The 20,965-nt window shown below is 44.3% G+C and overlaps 3 protein-coding genes and 1 long non-coding RNA gene across 22 annotated transcripts in view; 2 read left to right on the top strand and 2 right to left on the bottom strand.

Moving 5' to 3' along the window:
- LOC127004594 (uncharacterized) overlaps window positions 1-654 on the bottom strand; it is a 1,066-nt gene extending 412 nt beyond the window's left edge. Inside the window, exons 1-2 of the mRNA XM_050872488.1 lie at window positions 214-654; window positions 1-48 (exon numbers count right to left, since the gene is read on the bottom strand). The exon at window positions 1-48 is cut by the window's left edge and continues 60 nt beyond it. Coding sequence (XP_050728445.1) covers window positions 1-48; window positions 214-608 — 443 coding nt within the window. The 5' untranslated portion in view covers window positions 609-654. The remainder of the gene's footprint in view (window positions 49-213) is intronic.
- Window positions 1-19,059, bottom strand: part of LOC127004640 (uncharacterized) — a 19,471-nt gene extending 412 nt beyond the window's left edge. The window contains exons 1-4 of one of the 15 annotated variants that reach the window (XM_050872726.1): window positions 18,723-19,059; window positions 14,994-15,108; window positions 14,719-14,826; window positions 7,939-8,020 (exon numbers count right to left, since the gene is read on the bottom strand). In XM_050872726.1, the coding sequence (XP_050728683.1) occupies window positions 7,975-8,020; window positions 14,719-14,826; window positions 14,994-15,108; window positions 18,723-19,011 (558 nt within the window). In that variant the 5' untranslated portion in view covers window positions 19,012-19,059 and the 3' untranslated portion in view covers window positions 7,939-7,974. Of the gene's footprint in view, window positions 1-7,789; window positions 8,021-8,087; window positions 8,256-14,360; window positions 14,592-14,718; window positions 14,827-14,993; window positions 15,109-17,803; window positions 18,035-18,161; window positions 18,270-18,646 lie in introns of those variants that run through there. The other 14 variants (XM_050872700.1, XM_050872718.1, XM_050872735.1 and 11 more) reach the window with 14 other exon arrangements.
- LOC127004598 (uncharacterized) overlaps window positions 3,893-20,965 on the top strand; it is a 31,188-nt gene continuing 14,115 nt past the window's right edge. Inside the window, exons 1-3 of one of the 5 annotated variants that reach the window (XM_050872590.1) lie at window positions 3,894-4,343; window positions 4,794-4,901; window positions 5,029-5,061. In XM_050872590.1, coding sequence (XP_050728547.1) covers window positions 3,946-4,343; window positions 4,794-4,901; window positions 5,029-5,061 — 539 coding nt within the window. In that variant the 5' untranslated portion in view covers window positions 3,894-3,945. Of the gene's footprint in view, window positions 4,344-4,793; window positions 4,902-5,028; window positions 5,062-20,965 lie in introns of all 5 variants that reach the window. The other 4 variants (XM_050872600.1, XM_050872578.1, XM_050872568.1 and 1 more) reach the window with 4 other exon arrangements.
- Window positions 14,503-18,712, top strand: LOC127004765 (uncharacterized). The gene is made up of 3 exons (XR_007757983.1): window positions 14,503-14,638; window positions 18,082-18,286; window positions 18,344-18,712. It is a non-coding gene; the product is annotated as an uncharacterized LOC127004765 (long non-coding RNA).

The following is a 20,965-nucleotide window of genomic DNA, read 5'->3' as shown; positions in this document are numbered from 1 at the left end:
AAGCGACGGTTGTAGCCCGCACTGGCATGGTAGTTCCTGCCGTAGGCTCTGTGTGTGTGGGACAGGTGTTAGGGCGCACTGGCATGGTAGTTCCTGCTGTAGGGTTGGTGTGTGGGAGGCACATACTAAAACAAGTGTCAATACTATCACAGTTTGAGCTGCGTTTGGTTAAGGCAATCTTGGCAAGGTACAGACAAAACACAGTTTCCTCACCCTCGATTCATTCCAAAGCCGAACGTGGCCTGTCTCTTCCTGCGGTCGTGCTCCTCCTCCTCCTCCTCTTCCACCGATACCTTCTGTGGCTCCTCCTCCTCCTCCTCCTGCTGTTGCTGCTCCTGCATGTCCGCCGCCTCCAGGCTCCTCCGCCTCAGCATCTCCACCACCACGTCCGGATCGACGACCACCATCACCTCTGAGGCTTCCCGGAGGAGGTCAGGGTACATCTGGAGTGCCACAGAAGGATTGTTCTCCAGATACTCCTGCAGCTGCGTCTCCGAGTGGATGTCCTGCAGGAGACCCGTGTCCTGCAGAGGGACAGCCGCGGCCCAGGACACCGCCAGAACCACCACCAGCAGGAAGGGACGGCTGAGGAGTGTTGAGGTGTTCATGTTGACTCCGTCAGTGAGGACAGTGCTGGCGGTGATGCTGGGGCCTCGCCTTATAAACAGCCAAGCGGGGCATCCCGCCCCTGGGAAGCCCGCGGCTGGCACTGAGTGTGGCGAGCGGCAAAGATGACCTTGGCACTGAGTGATGCTGGGGCCTCGCCTTATAAACAGCCAAGCGGGGCATCCCGACCCTGGGAAGCCCGAGGCTGGCACTGAGTGTGGCGAGCGGCAAAGATGACCTTGGCACTGAGTGATGCTGCGGCACACGCGCCGGCTCGTCTGCCTCCCCGGGAATGCCATCGTTACAACTAGGAAAAAACAGCGTAATTGGATGACACAAAAGCTGCCACACTCTTTACTAGTGTCTTTCAACCTCAAGTAATGGAAACACATTTCTTCGCTGACAATAGCATCATAATGCATGTTTAACCGTGATTTGGAATTATATTTTATTGTTAATATTGCTATTTCATTATTTACTTATGTATTCTTAAATGTCCTCCAAGCAGTACTGGCCTCTGAGTCGTAGCTATTGCAGTACAAGAGGACATGCAGCAGCGGTTTAGTGTGCTAACCCCTCACAGGATTCTGTCTACCTGTCACCTTGCTGTGCACATTCGTTATTAGCTAAAAATGTGAAAAAAAATGCCGCAGCTTATTTCAGGGTGATACGTTAATTATTAAGGGGCCGCAGTAGATCAGTGCTTGGCCCAGCCTGGGGTGTTTCTGGAGCCTCTTACTTGCCCCCTCGTCGCGCTGGTCACAGAGATGGCGGGTGTGGGGAAGATATTCTTGTCTTGTATCTTAGCAATAGCGAAAAAAAAATAAAGATATATGTACTATTTTCGAGCCAAACAGATCAGTGGTACTTCCATAGTAGTTCAAAAAGGGATTGGCGCAATTTACTCATGTAACTAATATCAAAGTGCATTGACATGGGTATATGTGGCAAGAAAAATTCATCTCATGATTATCGAGCTTATCCACGGTGGAAGATATTTACCACACCGATGAGAATGATGATAATGATGATGATAGATAACAGTAAACCCCACACTATGGACCGAAAACTTGCCCCAGCCCTGTCATTAAGCCGCGAATTTTGGAAAATCAACTGCTTTGGTGTGAATCTCCATAACTCCCTTATTTCTGGGGCTACAGAAATGTTTTTAGTATCAATCGACGGCAAAATGAAAGGGCTATATTTTTTTAATAAGCGACCGGGATCAAAAAACGACTCGAAATGGTGAAACAACAAATAAATTCGCACAAAACGGTTCTGAAAAAAAACTATTTTTGAGTTCCCAACCTTGAAACCCACTCATTTTTTTAGAATTTCAAAAAAACTATTTAACAAATAATTCAGCCCTACCAATGTGCTTTCCAAGATGATGCCTAACATTTCCCTAATCCTAGTAGTTTCGTCGCTAGAGCTCGAAACGTAAACCCTTTTGAGAGCGATTTTGACGAACTCCAGACACTTTGCCGTTTTTGTCTAGTGTGGCATTGCTATTGCCTCTATAAGGCTGTACTTTGGCATGCAGCCCTTCTTGGCAATGTAGTTTGACCAGTTCGAAGGAGTTTTTGATATCTCGATTCCAAGTTTGTCGTCGAGCCGTCACAATATAGCCTGTTTTTCGGCCCTTTTGCCCCGATTTGGACACGTCCTCGTTTTTTGCTTATAACTTATTACCTTATGAAGTGCTTTCCAGTTTTTTTCTGATTATTAATCTGTATTAATAGAGCTTTCATATGCCACCAAGCACGCCTTCCTAGCTTCAGTAGTTTTTGCTCGAGCTTGACCAGAAGTCGCGACGAAAATTCGCCGAATCTGACTCATTTCACGCGCCGCGACGAAAAACCTTCCTGACGCCACAAAAAATAATATATCTACATAAAAATTCATATATGAACACTTCAATATGTTGACTATCTTGTATTAAAGCCATCTTAATATATTTATAAAAAAGTTACTTTTTTTATATATAATCATTTCACTATACAAATCAACCTATATTGAGCCTTATTATACATGCTATTTTTTTTTATTTAGTATTCAACCCTATTTCTTCCCATTTATGAATAATACTTTTAATTTGCTTTCTATATATATATATATATATATATATATATATATATATATATATATATATATATATATATATATATATATATATATATATATATATATATATATATATATATATATATATATATATATATATATATATATATATATATATATATATATATATATATATATATATATATATATATATATATATATATATATATATATATATATATATATATATATATATATATATATATATATATATATATATATATATATATATATATATATATATACATATATACATACATATTTGGTATCAAAAGAAAAAAAGCGGCTCCAACCAAGGTAAAGATAATTCCCTTTACCTTGACCCCACTGTCGGAGAGACAGACCACCTCCCGCAGCCCCGGACACCGAGGCATCACAAACAAAACAGACGCATGGCTCATACACTGCCAAGCTGCCTACACGCTATGCACATTGCTGTATGCGTATCCTGGAAGACGATACCAGTGCTGAGGGGGTACAGGCATGCTGCCGCTGCGTGGAGTTGCCTAGTAGGTGGTAACACCCCATGGATAAGGTTGAGGGAGGGTGTGAGTGTCCACCAAGGAACTCCGGGCCATACGTCACACGGGAGATCATTTCCGCTGCCTTGTGCGGGGAACACCGAGCATTTCCACTGGACGGAAGGAAATACTGATCAACGACATTGTCTACTAATATGATTGCGTCTGATGACAAACTAGGAAACTTTGAATGAAAGGACAGATCAGTTGATATATAATACAGACCAACAATCTGAATATGATTTATTGCCTGGCAAAGGCTGACTAATACGTAATTATAAAGTGTTCAGAGTGACGTGCATGATACCGCCAAGGACGATGCTTTGAGCTTTCAACAGCCGCCAAAATTGTCACATAGTCATCTCCAGTTTCCGCTCTGCTATATTTAGATGAAAAGCTTAAACTTATTTCCAACCCTGTAGACGACGGAAAAATATCTGACATTCAATTGGAAAATATTTGCCGCTGTTTCGTATAAGAGTAAAAGACGTCATATCCTTTGTAAGGGCACTGACGCTCTCACATGGCCTTGCATAAGCCGGCACCGGGCATCCCTTAGTGCCAAGGTCAGCCTCGCCGCTCGCCACACTCAGTGCCAGCCGCGGGCTTCCCAGGGGCGAGATGCCCCGCTTGGCTGTTTATAAGGCGAGGCCCCAGCATCACCGCCAGCACTGTCCTCACTGACGGAGTCAACATGAACACCTCAACACTCCTCAGCCGACCCTTCCTGCTGGTGGTGGTTCTGGCGGTGTCCTGGGCCGCGGCTGTCCCTCTGCAGGACACGGGTCTCCTGCAGGACATCCACTCGGAGACGCAGCTGCAGGAGTATCTGGAGAACAATCCTTCTGTGGCACTCCAGATGTACCCTGACCTCCTCCGGGAAGCCTCAGAGGTGATGGTGGTCGTCGATCCGGACGTGGTGGTGGAGATGCTGAGGCGGAGGAGCCTGGAGGCGGCGGACATGGAGGAGCAGCAACAACAGGAGGAGAAGGAGGAGGAGCAGCCACAGAAGGGATCGGTGGAAGAGGAGGAGGAGGAGGAGCATGACCGCAGGAAGAGACAGGCCACGTTCGACTTTGGAATGAATCGAGGGTGAGGAAACTGTGTTTTGTCTGTACCTTGCCAAGATTGCCTTAACCAAACGCAGCTCAAACTGTGGTAGTATTGACACTTGTTTTAGTACCTGGCTCCCCCACACCAACCTTACTGCAGGAACTACCATGCCAGTGCGTCGTAACACCTGTCTCTCACACACAGAACCTATGGCAGGAACTACCATGCCAGTGCGTCGTAACACCTGTCTCTCACACACAGAGCCTACGGCAGGAACTACCATGCCAGTGCGTCCTAACACCTGTCTCACACACACAGAGCCTACGGCAGGAACTACCATGCCAGTGCGTCCTAACACCTGTCTTTCACACACAGAGCCTACGGCAGGAACTACCATGCCAGTGCGTCCTAACACCTGTCTCACACACACAGAGCCTACGGCAGGAACTACCATGCCAGTGCGTCCTAACACCTGTCTCTCACACACAGAACCTATGGCAGGAACTACCATGCCAGTGCGGGCTACAACCGTCGCTTCAACAGCGGCAGGACCGCCGTCGGTGTCAACGCCCACAGGAACTGGGGCTCCAGCGGCAAGTAAGTCCTTGCTAGCATTAGTAGACACAACACTGATGGCAGATGTACCGTGTTTAGTAGATCATTCATGTTTACCTAACCTTGCTGAGGCAAGCTTCGCATCTGACTCCTACTTGCTTCTTTGCAGGTCCCACGGGTTCGGAATCAGCTTCTCGCACAGGTTCCGCCGCTAGAGGGCGTCGCAAACACCGGCCGTCACCGCTGCCGAGATGACACCTTACCGTACACCAAGTGGGCCGCTCTGCTGTCACGCTCTTCAACTCCTTCAGTGCCGGGAGATGAATAAAATATTTAATGCACATGTTCCTCTTGTAATTTTCGAAATAAATGTTTATTTTTTGGGATTATTTTTAATGGTTTCACATAATCCTGAGACCAATAATAGATAAAAGACAAGATTAGCATTTCTGATGAAAACCTTTATTTATAATTATAATAATGAAGCTTGAAATATGACATGATTGTTACACAGATGTTCTCTTGTTTTGTCGGGCTTTTTCTCTCAATTATTGTCAACCTGCGAAAATGCGGGTGACGAGGAGTGCTCATGTGGCTGTGGTGCCGCGGCCACCGCTGCGTGCTGTTTGGGACACAGTAAACGCTTGACAACACCCGTACACTCACAGGAACGGAGAGTTGTAGTAAGGATACATGCCAGGTGTATCAAGGTAAAAATACCTATCGTACAAATCTAAAGGAATGCGAAGCCATACTCTTATTTCAGCGTCGTTGTGATAATATCCTGATGATGCAACAAAATGGCATGTGAACAGAAACCTATTCAAGGAATGTATAACCTTCGCTTTCTAGCAGATACAGAAGTGTATAGGAAGAAGGGAACGAAAATTATAAATTATCAAAAGCTGTCATCTTTTTTTATGTTGCGTTTGATGCGCTAATATAGGATTCTCAATTAAAATTCATTGTCCATATAACCTATAGTCAATATCTTATTCGCTAAGCATTCGATAAAGTTGCTTTATTTGAAGATCTGCAGATGCACACTTATATGTTGTGGTACACTACAAGTTTCCAAAGTATAGTGGGAAATCTTACATTGAACTGTGTTTCCCAGTGTATGTTCGATGTCAGTGGGATGGAAATATTATCCTGTGCATTTATGTAACAAATGTTTATGATTCCCGAGGTTATTATTACGCATTATGGAAACGTGCAGGAAAACGTCCTAAAGAACACTCCTGTGGTGCCGGAGCGATTTTAGGACGCACACTCACGGAAGGAACTAATAAGGATAACTAGCACACACTAGATCTGTTTATTATATGAGCTGATGAAATAAGACATTTAACAAAAAATGTGTAGACCCTAGAGTGTGCTGACCAAAAAGTTAACATGACGAAAAAAGAAACCTTTAGGAGTGCTTGCATGAATTAAAGTCTTCTTGATATAAGGACAGAGTTTCTTGTCAGACATATGTGATGGGGACACTTCTTATCTTAAAACTGCTTAGAAAATTCACTGGTCTCAGTGTCTCGAAACACACGAGAACTGATGTAGCCTTTAAAGGGCGAAACAAACCTTTCAGTGCCGGGGTTTAAACCCGTGATTTGCAGGAGGGAAAACCACCACTCTAACCAGTCAGCCAAAGAGGTAACCAACAGCAAGTGCATTTTGGAAGTCTTTCCGCCTCTGATCGGGCAACTACACACACAGAAACCTGCCTGTTATGGGTTGGAGATGACTGCTCCGAAGTGTGTACCATCGATGCACAAGTCTACACAAGGACAGGAGACTGCAAAATGCCAGTTGGCCCACACATGGCAGCTCCTAGAGATGGATTATTCACCACATTACATTCCCATCCATATGTATATCTAACTTCCATTTAAAGCCTTCATTTGTGTTTGCCTCCGCCACATACCTACTCGGGTTGCTTCATTCATCCTTCGTGAACCAATTCTTGCCAATTTTCTTCCTGAATTTGAATTTATCCAACTTATACCCATTGTTGTGTGCTCCTAGATCTGTTTGAACAAAAAATCATCTAAATTAACTTTATCAATCCCTTATTCCATTAAAAACCTAAATTAAATCCCCACTCAGTCTACCTCTTTCCAAGGATTTTTTTTCTTTAATCTTTCACTGCACGGTGGGGTCCGAAATGTAAATCACATATATAAGCTCATCCAACACCAGTTAAAGATATTAGTGTTATAATGTACATTCTTCAAGTCTTATCATTAAATTACTAACGTCGTTATTATACACAAACAGTAGAGCTAGCTACTTATTTCTTGTTAGGTAAGTAATTTTAATCATGGAAAGATCTGTATGATATGTTCTTTTGTTTCTCATATTAGCAAAGTAATTTGCTATATATGTCCTTTATCTTGTATGCAATACTGAGGGAATTGAAAATGAAATTATATTCTATAACCAATAAAATGCAATACCCAAAACACTAAACTTTTTTTTTTTTTTTTTTTTTATTAATCTTTGCCGGGAAATGTCATTTACACCATCAAAGTTTTAATTGTGATTTTTGCATCGTAATGATAGACTCTTTTAACTTGCTCATTTCATGCAAGTATACATGCCAGGCAAGTAATTTCATATAGCTCATTGAGGGATATTCCTGCATGCTTTAACTTCACTAATCTTGGCTTTGTATGACTGAATTGCTGTGATTGACATTTAAAAGTACACATGAACCTCATGATCTTCACATTAAATAACCTTCTCCAAATCTACAATAAAAATGTTTTTTTGCAATCCAGTATACACAAATGTGTTCCTTGAACCACTTCCTAAGCGGATCAGCAATATCTCCTATCCGTGTCCAGGGAGGCGTCGAACATTTCGTAAGAGTAGAGTTACGGACTATCATACGGTGTCGGTCTATATATGCAGGGGTAATTATATAAAAATTCATCCAAAAATAAATTTATTTTTTTGGTAATTACAAGAGGAAGTAGCATAATAAACAGTCCATTCATCTAATGAACAGCATTATGTCTCGTAGGAGTTGATGAGCGTGGCAGCAGAGCGGCCCACTTGGTGTACGACAAGGTGTCACCTCGGCAGCGGCGCCGGCCGGTGTTTGCGACGCCCTCTAGCGGCGGAACCTGTGCGAGAAGCTGATTCCGAACCCGTGGGACCTGCAAAGAGGCAAATTAGAGTCAGATGAGAAATATGCCTCAGCAAGGTTAGCTATACATGAATGACCTACTAAACACGGTACATCTGCCATCAGTGTTGTGTTTACTAATGCTAGCAAGGACTTACTTGCCGCTGGAGCCCCAGTTCCTGTGGGCGTTGACACCGACGGCGGTCCTGCCGTTGTTGAAGCGACGGTTGTAGCCCGCACTGGCATGGTAGTTCCTGCCGTAGGCTCTGTATGTGTGTGAGACAGGTGTTAGGACGCATTGGCATGGTAGTTCCTGCAGTAGGGTTGGTGTAGGGGAGCCAGGTACTAAAACAAGTGTCAATACTATCACAGCTTAAGCTGCGTTTGGTTAAGGCAATCTTGGCAAGGTACAGACAAAACACAGTTTCCTCACCCTCGATTCATTCCAAAGTCGAATGTGGCCTGTCTCTTCCTGCGGTCATGCTCCTCCTTCTCCTCTTCTACCGATCCCTTATGTGGCTCCTCCTCTTCCTCCTCCTCCTCCTGCTGTTGCTGCTCCTCCATGTCCGCCGCCTCCAGGCTCCTCCGCCTCAGCATCTCCACCACCACGTCAGGATCGACGATCACCATCACCTCTGAGGCTTCCCGGAGGAGGTCAGGGTACATCTGGAATGCCACAGAAGGATTGTTCTCCAGAAACTCCTGCAGCTGCGTCTCCGAGTGGATGTTCTGCAGGAGACCCGTGTCCTGCAGAGGGACAGCCGCGGCCCAGGACACCGCCAGAACCACCACCAGCAGGAAGGGACGGCTGAGGAGTGTTGAGGTGTTCATGTTGACTCCGTCAGTGAGGACAGTGCTGGCGGTGATGCTGGGGCCTCGCCTTATAAACAGCCAAGCGGGGCATCCCGCCCCTGGGAAGCCCTCCGTTGGCACTGAGTGTGACGAGCGGCAAAGATGACCTTGGCACTGAGTGATGCTGCGGCACACGCGCCGGCTCGTCTGCCTCCCCGGGAAAGCCATCGTCACGGCCATTGTCACAAGTAGGAAAAAACAGCGTAAGGTATAAATGGATAACTAAAATACACACTACAATTATACCTTATGTCAGATGATAGAATAAGGTATTTTACAAAATTACAATATCCGAGGTTATTGCTAACTCATTATGGAAACGTGCAGGGAAGCGTCCTAAAGGACACTCCTGTGGTGCCGGAGTGTTTTTTAGGCCGCACGCTCAGGGAAAGAGCTAATAAGGATAACATCTTCATCTAAATCATCCTTATTAATCCCTTTGATCCATTACAAACCTCAATCAAATCCGCAGGCAGTCTACGTCTTTCCAGGGAGGGTAGGGCTTTTTTTCCTTGCACGGTCATGTAAATCACAAATACATGGAGAGGCAGTGGCTGAGTGGACAGCGTGCCGGGGCGGCGTCCAGGAGGACGTATACTGTAGGCTCGCGTCCCGCCCGCCGCGACAAACAAGCAGGCAATTTTTCAGCCATCGCTGCGTGGCCTACCCAAATGCTGTCCTAAAGATCACCTATCAACCCGGACTCTAGATGCTCTCTTTAACCCAGTAGCTGCGAGGATCATGTTTCTTGAAGGCCCTTCCCTCTTAAGTGAGAAAAATGAGAAATAATCATCCCTCAGCAAACCGTTTCATAATATATATCAACGCATTTGTGATCAGTTTATGCATCATCTATTTTTGGGGGTTTATATCATGGCAAAAATTTGGCCCGTCGGTGCTACATCATAAAGCCACAAATTTGGCCCGTCGCTGCTACCGGGTTAAGAGGATTAAAGATGAGCTCCGGGGGACAGCATGAGCCAAGATGGCGCCGCTATAAATTCTTGCCTGATCCATAACGGGCTGAGGCCGATCACCAGGCCCTACCAAAATAGCCTATCTGCGCCATAGGCCAAAAACGTAAAGAAAAAAGATCGTCCGAATACCAATTATAGATATTTGTGTTATAATGTACATTCTTTAAGTTTTATCATCAAATTACTAACGTCGTTACACAGATACTACGGCTAGCTACTTATTTCCTGTTAGGTATATGTTGTTAATTAATTCTAGCCAGATCTGTATTATCAGGAGTAGGTAGTAAGACACCTACTGAACGGGCGTGAGCTACTCCCGGTGAGGATATATGGGAAGCGAGGAGGGTGCTGAAACCCTTCAAAGACCCTTCACATGTCCTCACTAACCGTTTCCCTTTTGTCTCATCAACACCAGAGAGTAGTTCATCATGCTCTCTAAAGACAGTTCCTCTCTCTTTCTACACCACACTACATTCACACAACACACACACACCTTTTCCCAAAATTCAAAATTCAAAATGGCGAAAAATTACAGACCCTCGGAGTCCCCGCCTGGGGGGGGGGGGGGGGCATAAATTTCCCCAGGAAGGACTCCCCTTCTGGCTGCCGACTTGAGAGGTGTCCTGATGACTCCTCGAACCTCCTCCTTATCAATTTCTGCAACATTCGCGGTCTTCGTTCTAATTTCCATTCTGTGGAACACCATCTCTCCTCCTCTAAACCTCACCTTCTCTTCCTCACTGAGACACAGGTTTCTGAGGCTACTGCTAGCAATCTCTACTCTGTTCCCTCCTACTATCTCTATCCTAAATTTCAATCCAAAGCTGGGTGTTGCGTCTACGTGCGCAACGACATCACTTGCTCTCGTGCCCACGACCTTGACTCTTCTGAATTTTCTACCATCTGGCTAAGACTTCATTGTCATTCTATTACTAAATACATGTGTGCTGTTTATCTCTCACCTAACTCTACTAACTATGTAAAATTCTTTGACTATTTGAACTCTAAAGTGGAGCACATCTTGACTCACTCTCCCTTCGCTGAAATCTCCATCTTGGGAGATTTCAATGTTCACCACCAGCTTTGGCTTTCATCCTCTTTCACTGACCAGCCTGGTGAACAAGCCTAAAACTTTGCTCTCCTCAACGACCTAGAGCAGTTGATTCAGCACCCTACTCGTATTCCCGACCGTCTTGGAGACAGGCCCAACATTCTAGACCTCCTCCTTACCTCTAATCCTTCTGCTTACTCTGTTAAACTGCTCTCTCCGTTGGGCTCCTCCGATCATAACCTTATTTCTGTATCCTGTCCTATCGCTCCTGTACACCCTCTGGACCCACCAAAGAGGCGAGGCTTCTGGCATTTTGCTTCAGCTCGTTGGGACGACCTGAGGATGTACTTTTCCGATTTCCCGTGGAATGATTACTGCTTCCAGGAGAGAGACCCCTCTGTGTGTGCCCAGCGCATCACAGAGGTGATTGTCTCTGGAATGGAGGCATACATTCCACGTTCTTTCTCTACTCCTCATGCTAAAAAGCCTTGGTTTAATCATGCTTGTTCTCGTGCTGCCAATGATAGAGAGGCAGCTCACAAAAGGTTCCAGAGCCTTCGAACACCCGCTAACTTTGACCTTTACATTTCAGCCCGGAATCGAGCCAAATCTATTCTCCGACTTACCAAAACTTCTTTTATCAATAGAAAATGTCAACATCTTGCTTCTTCTAATTCTTCCCGTGACTTCTGGCATCTAGCCAAAAATATCTCCTCCAATTTCACTTCTTCCTTTTTCCCTCCTCTCCTTAACCCTGACGGCAGCACTGCCGTCTCATCTGTCTCTAAGGCTGAACTCTACATTCAGACTCTCTGTAAGAACTCCACCCTGGACGATTCTGGGCATATTCCTCCTACTCATCCCCCCTCTGACTCCTTTATGCCTGTTATTAAAATTCTTCCAAATGATGTTTTCTATGCCCTCTCTGGCCTCAACTCTCAGAAGGCTTATGGACCTGATGGAGTGCCTCCTATTGTCCTTAAAAACTGTGCTTCCGTGCTGACACCATGCCTGGTCAAACTCTTTCGTCTCTGCCTATCAACATCTACCTTTCCTTCCTGCTGGAAGTACGCCTTTGTACAGCCTGTGCCTAAGAAGGGTGACCGTTCCAATCCCTAAGACTACCGCCCTATAGCTTTACTTTCCTGTCTATCTAAAGCTTTTGAATCAATCCTTAACCGGAAGATTCAAAAGCACCTTTCCACTTCTGACCTTCTATCTGATCGCCAGTATGGGTTCCGCAAGGGGCGTTCTACTGGTGATCTCCTTGCCTTCCTAACTGACTCTTGGTCATCCTCTCTTAGCCGTTTCGGTGAAACCTTTGCTATTGCGCTGGACATATCAAAAGCTTTTGATAGGGTCTGGCACAAATCTTTGCTTTCCAAACTACCTCCTACGGTTTCTATCCTTCTCTCTGTACCTTTATCTCCAGTTTCCTTTCTGACCGTTCTATTTCTGCTGTGGTGGACGGTCACTGTTCTTCCCCTAAACCTATTAACAGTGGTGTCCCACAGGGTTCTGTCCTATCTCCCACTCTCTTTCTGTTGTTCATTGATGATCTTTCCAAAACGAACTGTCCTATCCATTCTTACGTCGATGACTCCTCTCTGCATTACTCAACTTCTTTTAATAGAAGACCCACTCTACAGGATCTTAACGATTCAAGGCTGGAGGCAACAGAACGCTTAGCCTCAGGCCTTACTATTATTTCCGATTGGGGCAAGAAGAACCTGGTGTCCTTCAACGACTCAAAAACACAGTTTCTCCACCTATCCACTCGACACAATCTTCCAAACAACTATCCCCTATTCTTTGACAACACCCAGCTATCACCTTCTTCAACACTAAACATCCTCGGTCTATCCTTCACTCAAAATCTCAACTGGAAACTTCATATCTCATCTCTTACTAAATCAGCTTCCTCTAGGCTGGGCGTTCTGTACCGTCTCCGCCAGTTATTCTCCCCCGCACAGTTGCTATCCATTTAGAGGAGCCTTGTCCGCCCTCGTATGGAGTATGCATCTCATGTGTGGGGGGGTCCACTCACACAGCTCTCCTTGACAGAGTGGAGTCAAAGGCTCTTCGTCTCATCAGCTCTCTTCCTCATACTGATAGTCTTCTACCTCTCAAATTCCGCCGCCATGTTGCCTCTCTTTCTATCTTCTATCGATATTTTCATGCTGACTGCTCTTCTGAACTTGCTAACTGCATGCCTCCCCCCCTCCCGCGGCCCCTCTGCACACGACTTTCTATTCATGCTCATCCCTATACTGTCCAAACCCCTTATGCAAGAGTCAACCAGCACCTTCACTCTTTCATCCCTCACGCTGATAAACTCTGGAACAATCTTCCTTCATCTGTATTTCCTCCTGCCTACGACTTGAACTCTTTCAAGAGGAGGGTATCAGGACGCCTCTCCTCCCGAAATTGACCTCTCTTTTTGGACACTCCTTTGACCTCTATTCAGGAGCAGTGAGTAGCGGGCTTTTTTTTATATATTTTTTCATTACGCCCTTGAACTGTCTCCTTAGCTGTAAAAAAAAAAATATATATATACATGTATATATGTATATATATATATATATATATATATATATATTTATATATATATATATATATATATATATATATATATATATATATATATATATATATATATATATATATATATATATATATATATATATATATATATATATATATATATATATATATATATATATATATATATATATATATATATATATATATATATATATATATATATATATATATATATATATATATATATATATATATATATATGTATATATATATATATATATATATATATATATATATATATATATATATATATATATATATATATATATATATATATATCTGTTTCCAATACTAACCCCGAAATGGGGTTTGGGTTCCCTTTATCTTGAATGCAATGCTGACAGGATAGGAAATGCTGCAATATTCTATAATCAATAAAATGCAGTACCTAGGACGGAAAACGATTAGTTTTATATCAGTCTTTGCCAGTAAGTGATAATTTATACCGACTAAGCTGTATTCGTGATTATATATCGCATCGTACTGACAGAGATTTTTAACTTGCTCATTTCATGCAAGTATACATGCCCAGCAATTACTTACATGTAATTCGAGTGCGCCTGAGGAATGTTCCTGCATGCTCTAACTTCATCAACCTTGATTTTGTGTGACTGAATCGCTTTGTTTGATTATACAAGTATTCATGACCCATGTTATGTTATGTTATGTTATGATTTACTTTCTCCAAAGAACACAAGATTAATCAGTTACATCAACAATTATAAAAAAAATCCAATCTAATATATTCAAAAATGTGTTCCTTTATGTACTTCCTAAGTGGTACAGCATTGTCTCCTGTCAGTGTCGAGGGAGGCGTCGAACACATGGTGATAATAGTTACGGATTTTCGCACAAAGCCTATTATTTCAGGGATAGAGATATGAAAATTTATCCAAAAATAAATATATTTTAGGGTAATTACAAGAGGAGGTAGCATCATAAATCAGTCCATTCATCTAATGAACAACATTATGTCTCGTAGGAGTTGATGAGCGTGGCAGCAGAGCGGCCCACTTGGTGTACGAGAAGGTGTCATCTCGGCAGCGGTGCCGGCCGGTGTTTGCGACGCCCTCTAGCGGCGGAACCTGTGCGAGAAGCTGATTCCGAACCCGTGGGACCTGCAAAAAGGCAAATTGGAGTCAGATGAGAAGTATGCCTCAGCAAGGTTAGCTATACATGAATGATCTACTAAACACGCTACATCTGCCATCAGTGTTGTGTCTACTAATGCTAGCAAGGACTTACTTGCCGCTGGAGCCCCAGTTCCTGTGGGCGTTGACACCGACGGCAGTCCTGCCGTTGTTGAAGCGACGGTTGTAGCCCGCACTGGCATGGTAGTTCCTGCCGTAGGCTCTGTATGTGTGTGAGACAGGTGTTAGGACGCACTGGCATGGTAGTTCCTGCTGTAGGGTTGGTGTAGGGGAGCCAGGTACTAAAACAAGTGTCAATACTATCACAGCTTAAGCTGCGTTTGGTTAAGGCAATCTTGGCAAGGTACAGACAAAACACAGTTTCCTCACCCTCGATTCATTCCAAAGCCGAACGTGGCCTGTCTCTTCCTGCGGTCATGCTCCTCCTCCTCCTCCTCTTCCACCGATCCTTTCTGTGGCTCCTCCTCCTCCTCCTCCTCCTGCTGTTGCTGCTCCTCCATGTCCGCCGCCTCCAGGCTCCTCCGCCTCAGCATCTCCACCACCACGTCAGGATCGACGACCACCATCACCTCTGAGGCTTCCCGGAGGAGGTCAGGGTACATCTGGAGTGTCACAGAAGGATTGTTCTCCAGAAACTCCTGCAGCTGCGTCTCCGAGTGGATGTCCTGCAGAGGGACAGCCGCGGCCCAAGACACCGCCAGAACCACCACCAGCAGGAAGGGACGGCTGAGGAGTGTTGAGGTGTTCATGTTGACTCCGTCAGTGAGGACAGTGCTGGCGGTGATGCTGGGGCCTCACCTTATAAACAGCCAAGCGGGGCATCCCGCCCCAGGGAAGCCCGCGGCTGGCACTGAGTGTGACGAGCGGCAAAGATGACCTTGGCACTGAGTGATGCTGCGGCACACGCGCCGGCTCGTCTGCCTCCCCGGGAAAGCCATCGTCACAGTCATTGTCACAAGTAGGAAAAAACAGCGTAAGGTATAAATGGATAACTAAAATACACACTACAATTATACCTTATGTCAGATGATAGAATAAGGTATTTTACAAAATTACAATATCCGAGGTTATTGCTAACTCATTATGGAAACGCGCAGGGAAGCGTCCTAAAGGACACTCCTGTGGTGCCGGAGTGTTTTTTAGGCCGCACGCTCAGGGAAAGAGCTAATAAGGATAACTGAAGCACACACTAGAACTATTCATTATGGGAGTTGATAAAATAAAACATTTTTCAAAATGCTACGGAAAAAAAATAAGAGTAGACCCTATCAGTGTGCTGACCAGATAGTTAAAATTACAACATTTTGGAGTGCTTGCATGAATTACGGAGTTCTTGACATGAGGATAGAGTTTCTTGTCAGGACACATGTGACTGGGGCACTTCTTATCTTAGATCTGCTTAAAAAATGCACATGGCCTCAGGGTCTCGAAATAGAAGAAAATTGATCTAGTCCGGAAAAGGCGAAACAAACCTTCCGATGCCGGGAAATAAACCCGCGACCAGCTGGAAGGAGAACCACCACTCTAGCCATTCAGCCAAAGTGGCACCCACCAGCTAAGTGGGTTTTGGGCGGACTTTCCGAGTTTGGCGCGGCACAACACAGAGAAATCTGCTTGTTATGGGTTGGAGATGACTGCTTCCAAGCGTGCAGCTAGCGTCGATACGCAAGGCTACACGAGGACAGGAGACTGCAATATGACAGGCGACCCACAGAGAGACAGCTCCTGATGATAGGTTGTTCGCCACATCGCATTCCCATCCATATACACATTTAACCTCTATTTAAACCTTTCAATTGTGTTTGCCTCCACTACATACCTATTGTGTTTGTTTCACCCATCCATCACCCTGATCGTGAGCCAGTCCTAGCTTGTTTCCTTCCTGAGCTTTACCCTATCCAACTTATACCCGTTGCTGCGTGCTTCTACATCTATTTTGAACATAAGTTCTTCATCTAAATCATCCTTATTAATCCCTTTGATCCATTACAAACCTCAATCAAATCCGCAGGCAGTCTACGTCTCTCCAGGGAGGGTTGGGCTTTTTTTCCTTGCACGGTCATGTAAATCACAAATACATGGAGAGGCAGTGGCTGAGTGGACAGCGTGCCGGGGCGGCGTCCAAGAGGATGTATACTGTAGGTTCGCGTCCCGCCCGCCGCGACAAACAAGCAGGCAATTTTTCAGCCATCGTTGCGTGGCCTACCCAAATGCAGTCCTATCGATCACTTATCAACCCGGACTCTAAATTCACTCTCATAGAGGATCAAAGGTGAGCTCAGGGGGACAGCATGAGCCAAGATGGCGCCACTATAAACTCTTGCCTGATCCATAACGGGCTGAGGCCGATCACCAGGCCCTACCAAAAAAGCCTATCTGCGCCATAGGCCAAAAACGTTAAAAAAAAGATCGTCCGAATACCAATTATAGATATTTGTGTTATAATGTACATTCTTTAAGTTTTATCATCAAATTACTAACGTCGTTACACAGATACTACGGCTAGCTACTTATTTCCTGTTAGGTATATGTTGTTAATTAATTCTAGCCGGATCTGTATTAGATATTCCTTTGTTTCCAATACTAACCCCGAAATGGGGTTTGGGTTCCCTTTATCTTGAATGCAATGCTGAGAGGATAGAAAATGCAGCAATATTCTATAATCAATAAAATGCAGTACCTAGGACGCAAAACGATTAGTTTTATATCAGTCTTTGCCAGTAAGTGATAATTTATACCGACTAAGCTGTATTCGTGATTATATATCGCATCGTACTGACAGAGATTTTTAACTTGCTCATTTCATGCAAGTATACATGCCCGGCAATTACTTACATGTAATTCGAGTGCGCCTGAGGAATGTTCCTGCATGCTCTAACTTCATCAACCTTGATTTTGTGTGACTGAATCGCTTTGTTTGATTATACAAGTATTCATGACCCATGTTATGTTATGTTATGTTATGATTTACTTTCTCCAAAGAACACAAGATTAATAAGTTACATCAACAATTATAAAAAAAATCCAATCTAATATATTCAAAAATGTGTTCCTTTATGTACTTCCTAAGTGGTACAGCATTGCCTCCTGTCAGTGTCGAGGGAGGCGTCGAACACATGGTGATAATAGTTACGGATTTTCACACAAAGCCTATTATTTCAGGGATAGAGATATGAAAATTTATCCAAAAATAAATATATTTTAGGGTAATTACAAGAGGAGGTAGCATCATAAATCAGTCCATTCATCTAATGAACAACATTATGTCTCGTAGGAGTTGATGAGCGTGGCAGCAGAGCGGCCCACTTGGTGTACGACAAGGTGTCATCTCGGCAGCGGTGCCGGCCGGTGTTTGCGACGCCCTCTAGCGGCGGAACCTGTGCGAGAAGCTGATTCCGATCCCGTGGGACCTGCAAAAAGGCAAATTGGAGTCAGATGAGAAGTATGCCTCAGCAAGGTTAGCTATACATGAATGATCTACTAAACACGGTACATCTGCCATCAGTGTTGTGTCTACTAATGCTAGCAAGGACTTACTTGCCGCTGGAGCCCCAGTTCCTGTGGGCGTTGACACCGACGGCGGTCCTGCCGTTGTTGAAGCGACGGTTGTAGCCCGCACTGGCATGGTAGTTCCTGCCGTAGGCTCTGTGTGTGTGAGACAGGTGTTAGGACGCACTGGCATGGTAGTTCCTGCCGTAGGCTCTGTGTGTGTGAGACAGGTGTTAGGACGCACTGGCATGGTAGTTCCTGCCGTAGGGTTGGTGTGGGGGAGGCAGGTACTAAAACATAAGAACTTAAGAACATAAGAATGTAAGGAGTCTGCAAGAGGCCGGTTGGCCTATAATACAAGGCAGCTCCTGTAATCCTAACCCCACCTTACCTCACTATCCATGAATTTGTCCAACCTCTTCTTGAATGTATCTATGGTATGGCACCCACAACATGACATGTACTACCACAGTTTGAGCTGCATTTGGTTAAGGCAATCTTGGCAAGGTACAGACAAGACACAGTTTCCTCACCCTCGATTCATTCCAAAGTCGAACGTGGCCTGTCTCTTCCTGCGGTCATGCTCCTCCTCCTCCTCCTCCTCCTGCTCCTGCTGTTGCTGCTCCTCCATGTCCGCCGCCTCCAGGCTCCTCCGCCTCAGCATCTCCACCACCACGTCCGGATCGACGACCACCATCACCTCTGAGGCTTCCCGGAGGAGGTCAGGGTACATCTGGAGTGCCACAGAAGGATTGTTCTCCAGAAACTCCTGCAGCTGCGTCTCCGAGTGGATGTCCTGCAGGAGACTCGTGTCCTGCAGAGGGACAGCCGCGGCCCAAGACACCGCCAGAACCACCACCAGCAGGAAGGGACGGCTGAGGAGTGTTGAGGTGTTCATGTTGACTCCGTCAGTGAGGACAGTGCTGGCGGTGATGCTGGGGCCTCGCCTTATAAACAGCCAAGCGGGGCATCCCGCCGCTGGGGAAGCCCGCGGCTGGCACTGAGTGCAGTGATCGTCGAGGATGACCTTGACGCTGGGTGATGCCGGCTGATTCAAGGTCTTGTAAGAGTGAGAGTAGCTACGCAAGATATGTCGTCTCAGCGGCAAATATTTTCAGATAGAATGTCGGATGTTTTTTCTGTGTTCTTCTGGGTACAAGTGTGAAATCATTTTATGTTTTTCATTTATAATTAGCGGAGGGGAAACTAGAGATAACTAAGTGACTGTTTTGGCAACTGTTGAAAACTCGAAGGATCGGCATTGGCGGTTATTATGAACGTCACTTAAACACTTCATCATTGTGTATTTGTCAGCCTTTGCCAGGCACTGAATCATATTCAGATTGTTGGTCCGCATTTTTTATCAACTGATCTGTCCTTTCATTCAAAGTTTCCTAGTTTGTCATCAGACGCAATCATATTAGTAGACAATGTCGTTGATCAGTATTTCCTTCCGTCCAGTGGAAATGCTCGGTGTTCCCCGCACAAGGCAGCGGAAATGATCTCCCGTGTGACGTATGGCCCGGAGTTCCTTGGTGGACACTCACACCCTCCCTCAACCTTATCCATGGGGAGTTACCACCTACTAGGCAACTCCACGCAGCGGCAGCATGCCTGTACCCCCTCAGCACTGGTATCGTCTTCCAGGATACGCATACAGCAATGTGCATAGCGTGTAGGCAGCTTGGCAGTGTATGAGCCATGCGTCTGTTTTGTTTGTGATGCCTCGGTGTCCGGGGCTGCGGGAGGTGGTCTGTCTCTCCGACGGTGGGGTCAAGGTAAAGGGGTTGGAGCCGCTTATTGCCCTCTAGTCGCGCTGGTCACAGAGATGGCGGGTGTGGGGAAGACAGTCTTGTCTTGTGCCACAGCCATAGCGAAAAATATAAAGATAAATGTACAATTTTCGAGCCAAACTGATCGGTGGTACATCCAGAATGGTTCAAAAAGGGATTGACGCAAATTACTCTTGTAACATTGTGCACTGACATGGGTATATGGCAAGAAAAATTCATCTCATGATTATCGAGCTTATCCACTGGGAGATATTTACCACACCAATGAGGGTGATGATAATGATGATGATGATGATAAGTAGTAGTAGTAGTAATAATAATAATAATAATAATAATAATAATAATAATAATAATAATAATAATAATAATAATAATAATAATAATAATAATAATAATAATAATAATAATAATAATAATAATAATAATAATAATAATAATAATAATAATAATAATAATAATAATAATAATAATAATAATAATAATAATAATAATAACAATAATAATAACAATAATAATAATAATAATAATAATAATAATAATAATAATAATAATAATAATAATAATAATAATAATAATAATAATAATAATAATAATAATAATAATAATAATAATAATAATAATAATAATAAAGATATTAATATTAATAGATGGAATAATAGTAATAATAATAACCTAAATTCCATTCCCTTTAGCTTGGCTCCAGCAACGCCCCACGCTGGGACACTGATCTACTGGGGCCCCTTAACACACGTGCCCTTGGCCGGCCGTATGATGGGCGACGCGGGGGATTTGGGGGCCATCGTCAGGTGGGTGATTTGTCAAAATCTTGTTCAGAGAGTTATCAGTCGCTTTGCAGGTAGTCATGTACGTGTGTGAACGGTCTTGGCTGGGCCTCGATATTCACGATGACACGAATGTTCCGAATCGCGGTTAAACATGCATTATGATGCTATTGTCAGCGAAGAAATGTTTGTTTCCATTACTTGATGTTGAAAGATATTAGTTGTGTAATGGTTGTGGATTACTCAACTAATAAGTCATGACAAACAAGTTAGCGAT

Source organism: Eriocheir sinensis, chromosome 3 (genome assembly GCF_024679095.1).
Source record: "Eriocheir sinensis breed Jianghai 21 chromosome 3, ASM2467909v1, whole genome shotgun sequence".
NCBI lineage: Eukaryota > Metazoa > Arthropoda > Malacostraca > Decapoda > Varunidae > Eriocheir > Eriocheir sinensis.
The sequence above is the reverse complement of the archived record's forward strand: the minus strand, read 5'-3'. Positions and strand labels throughout refer to the sequence as shown.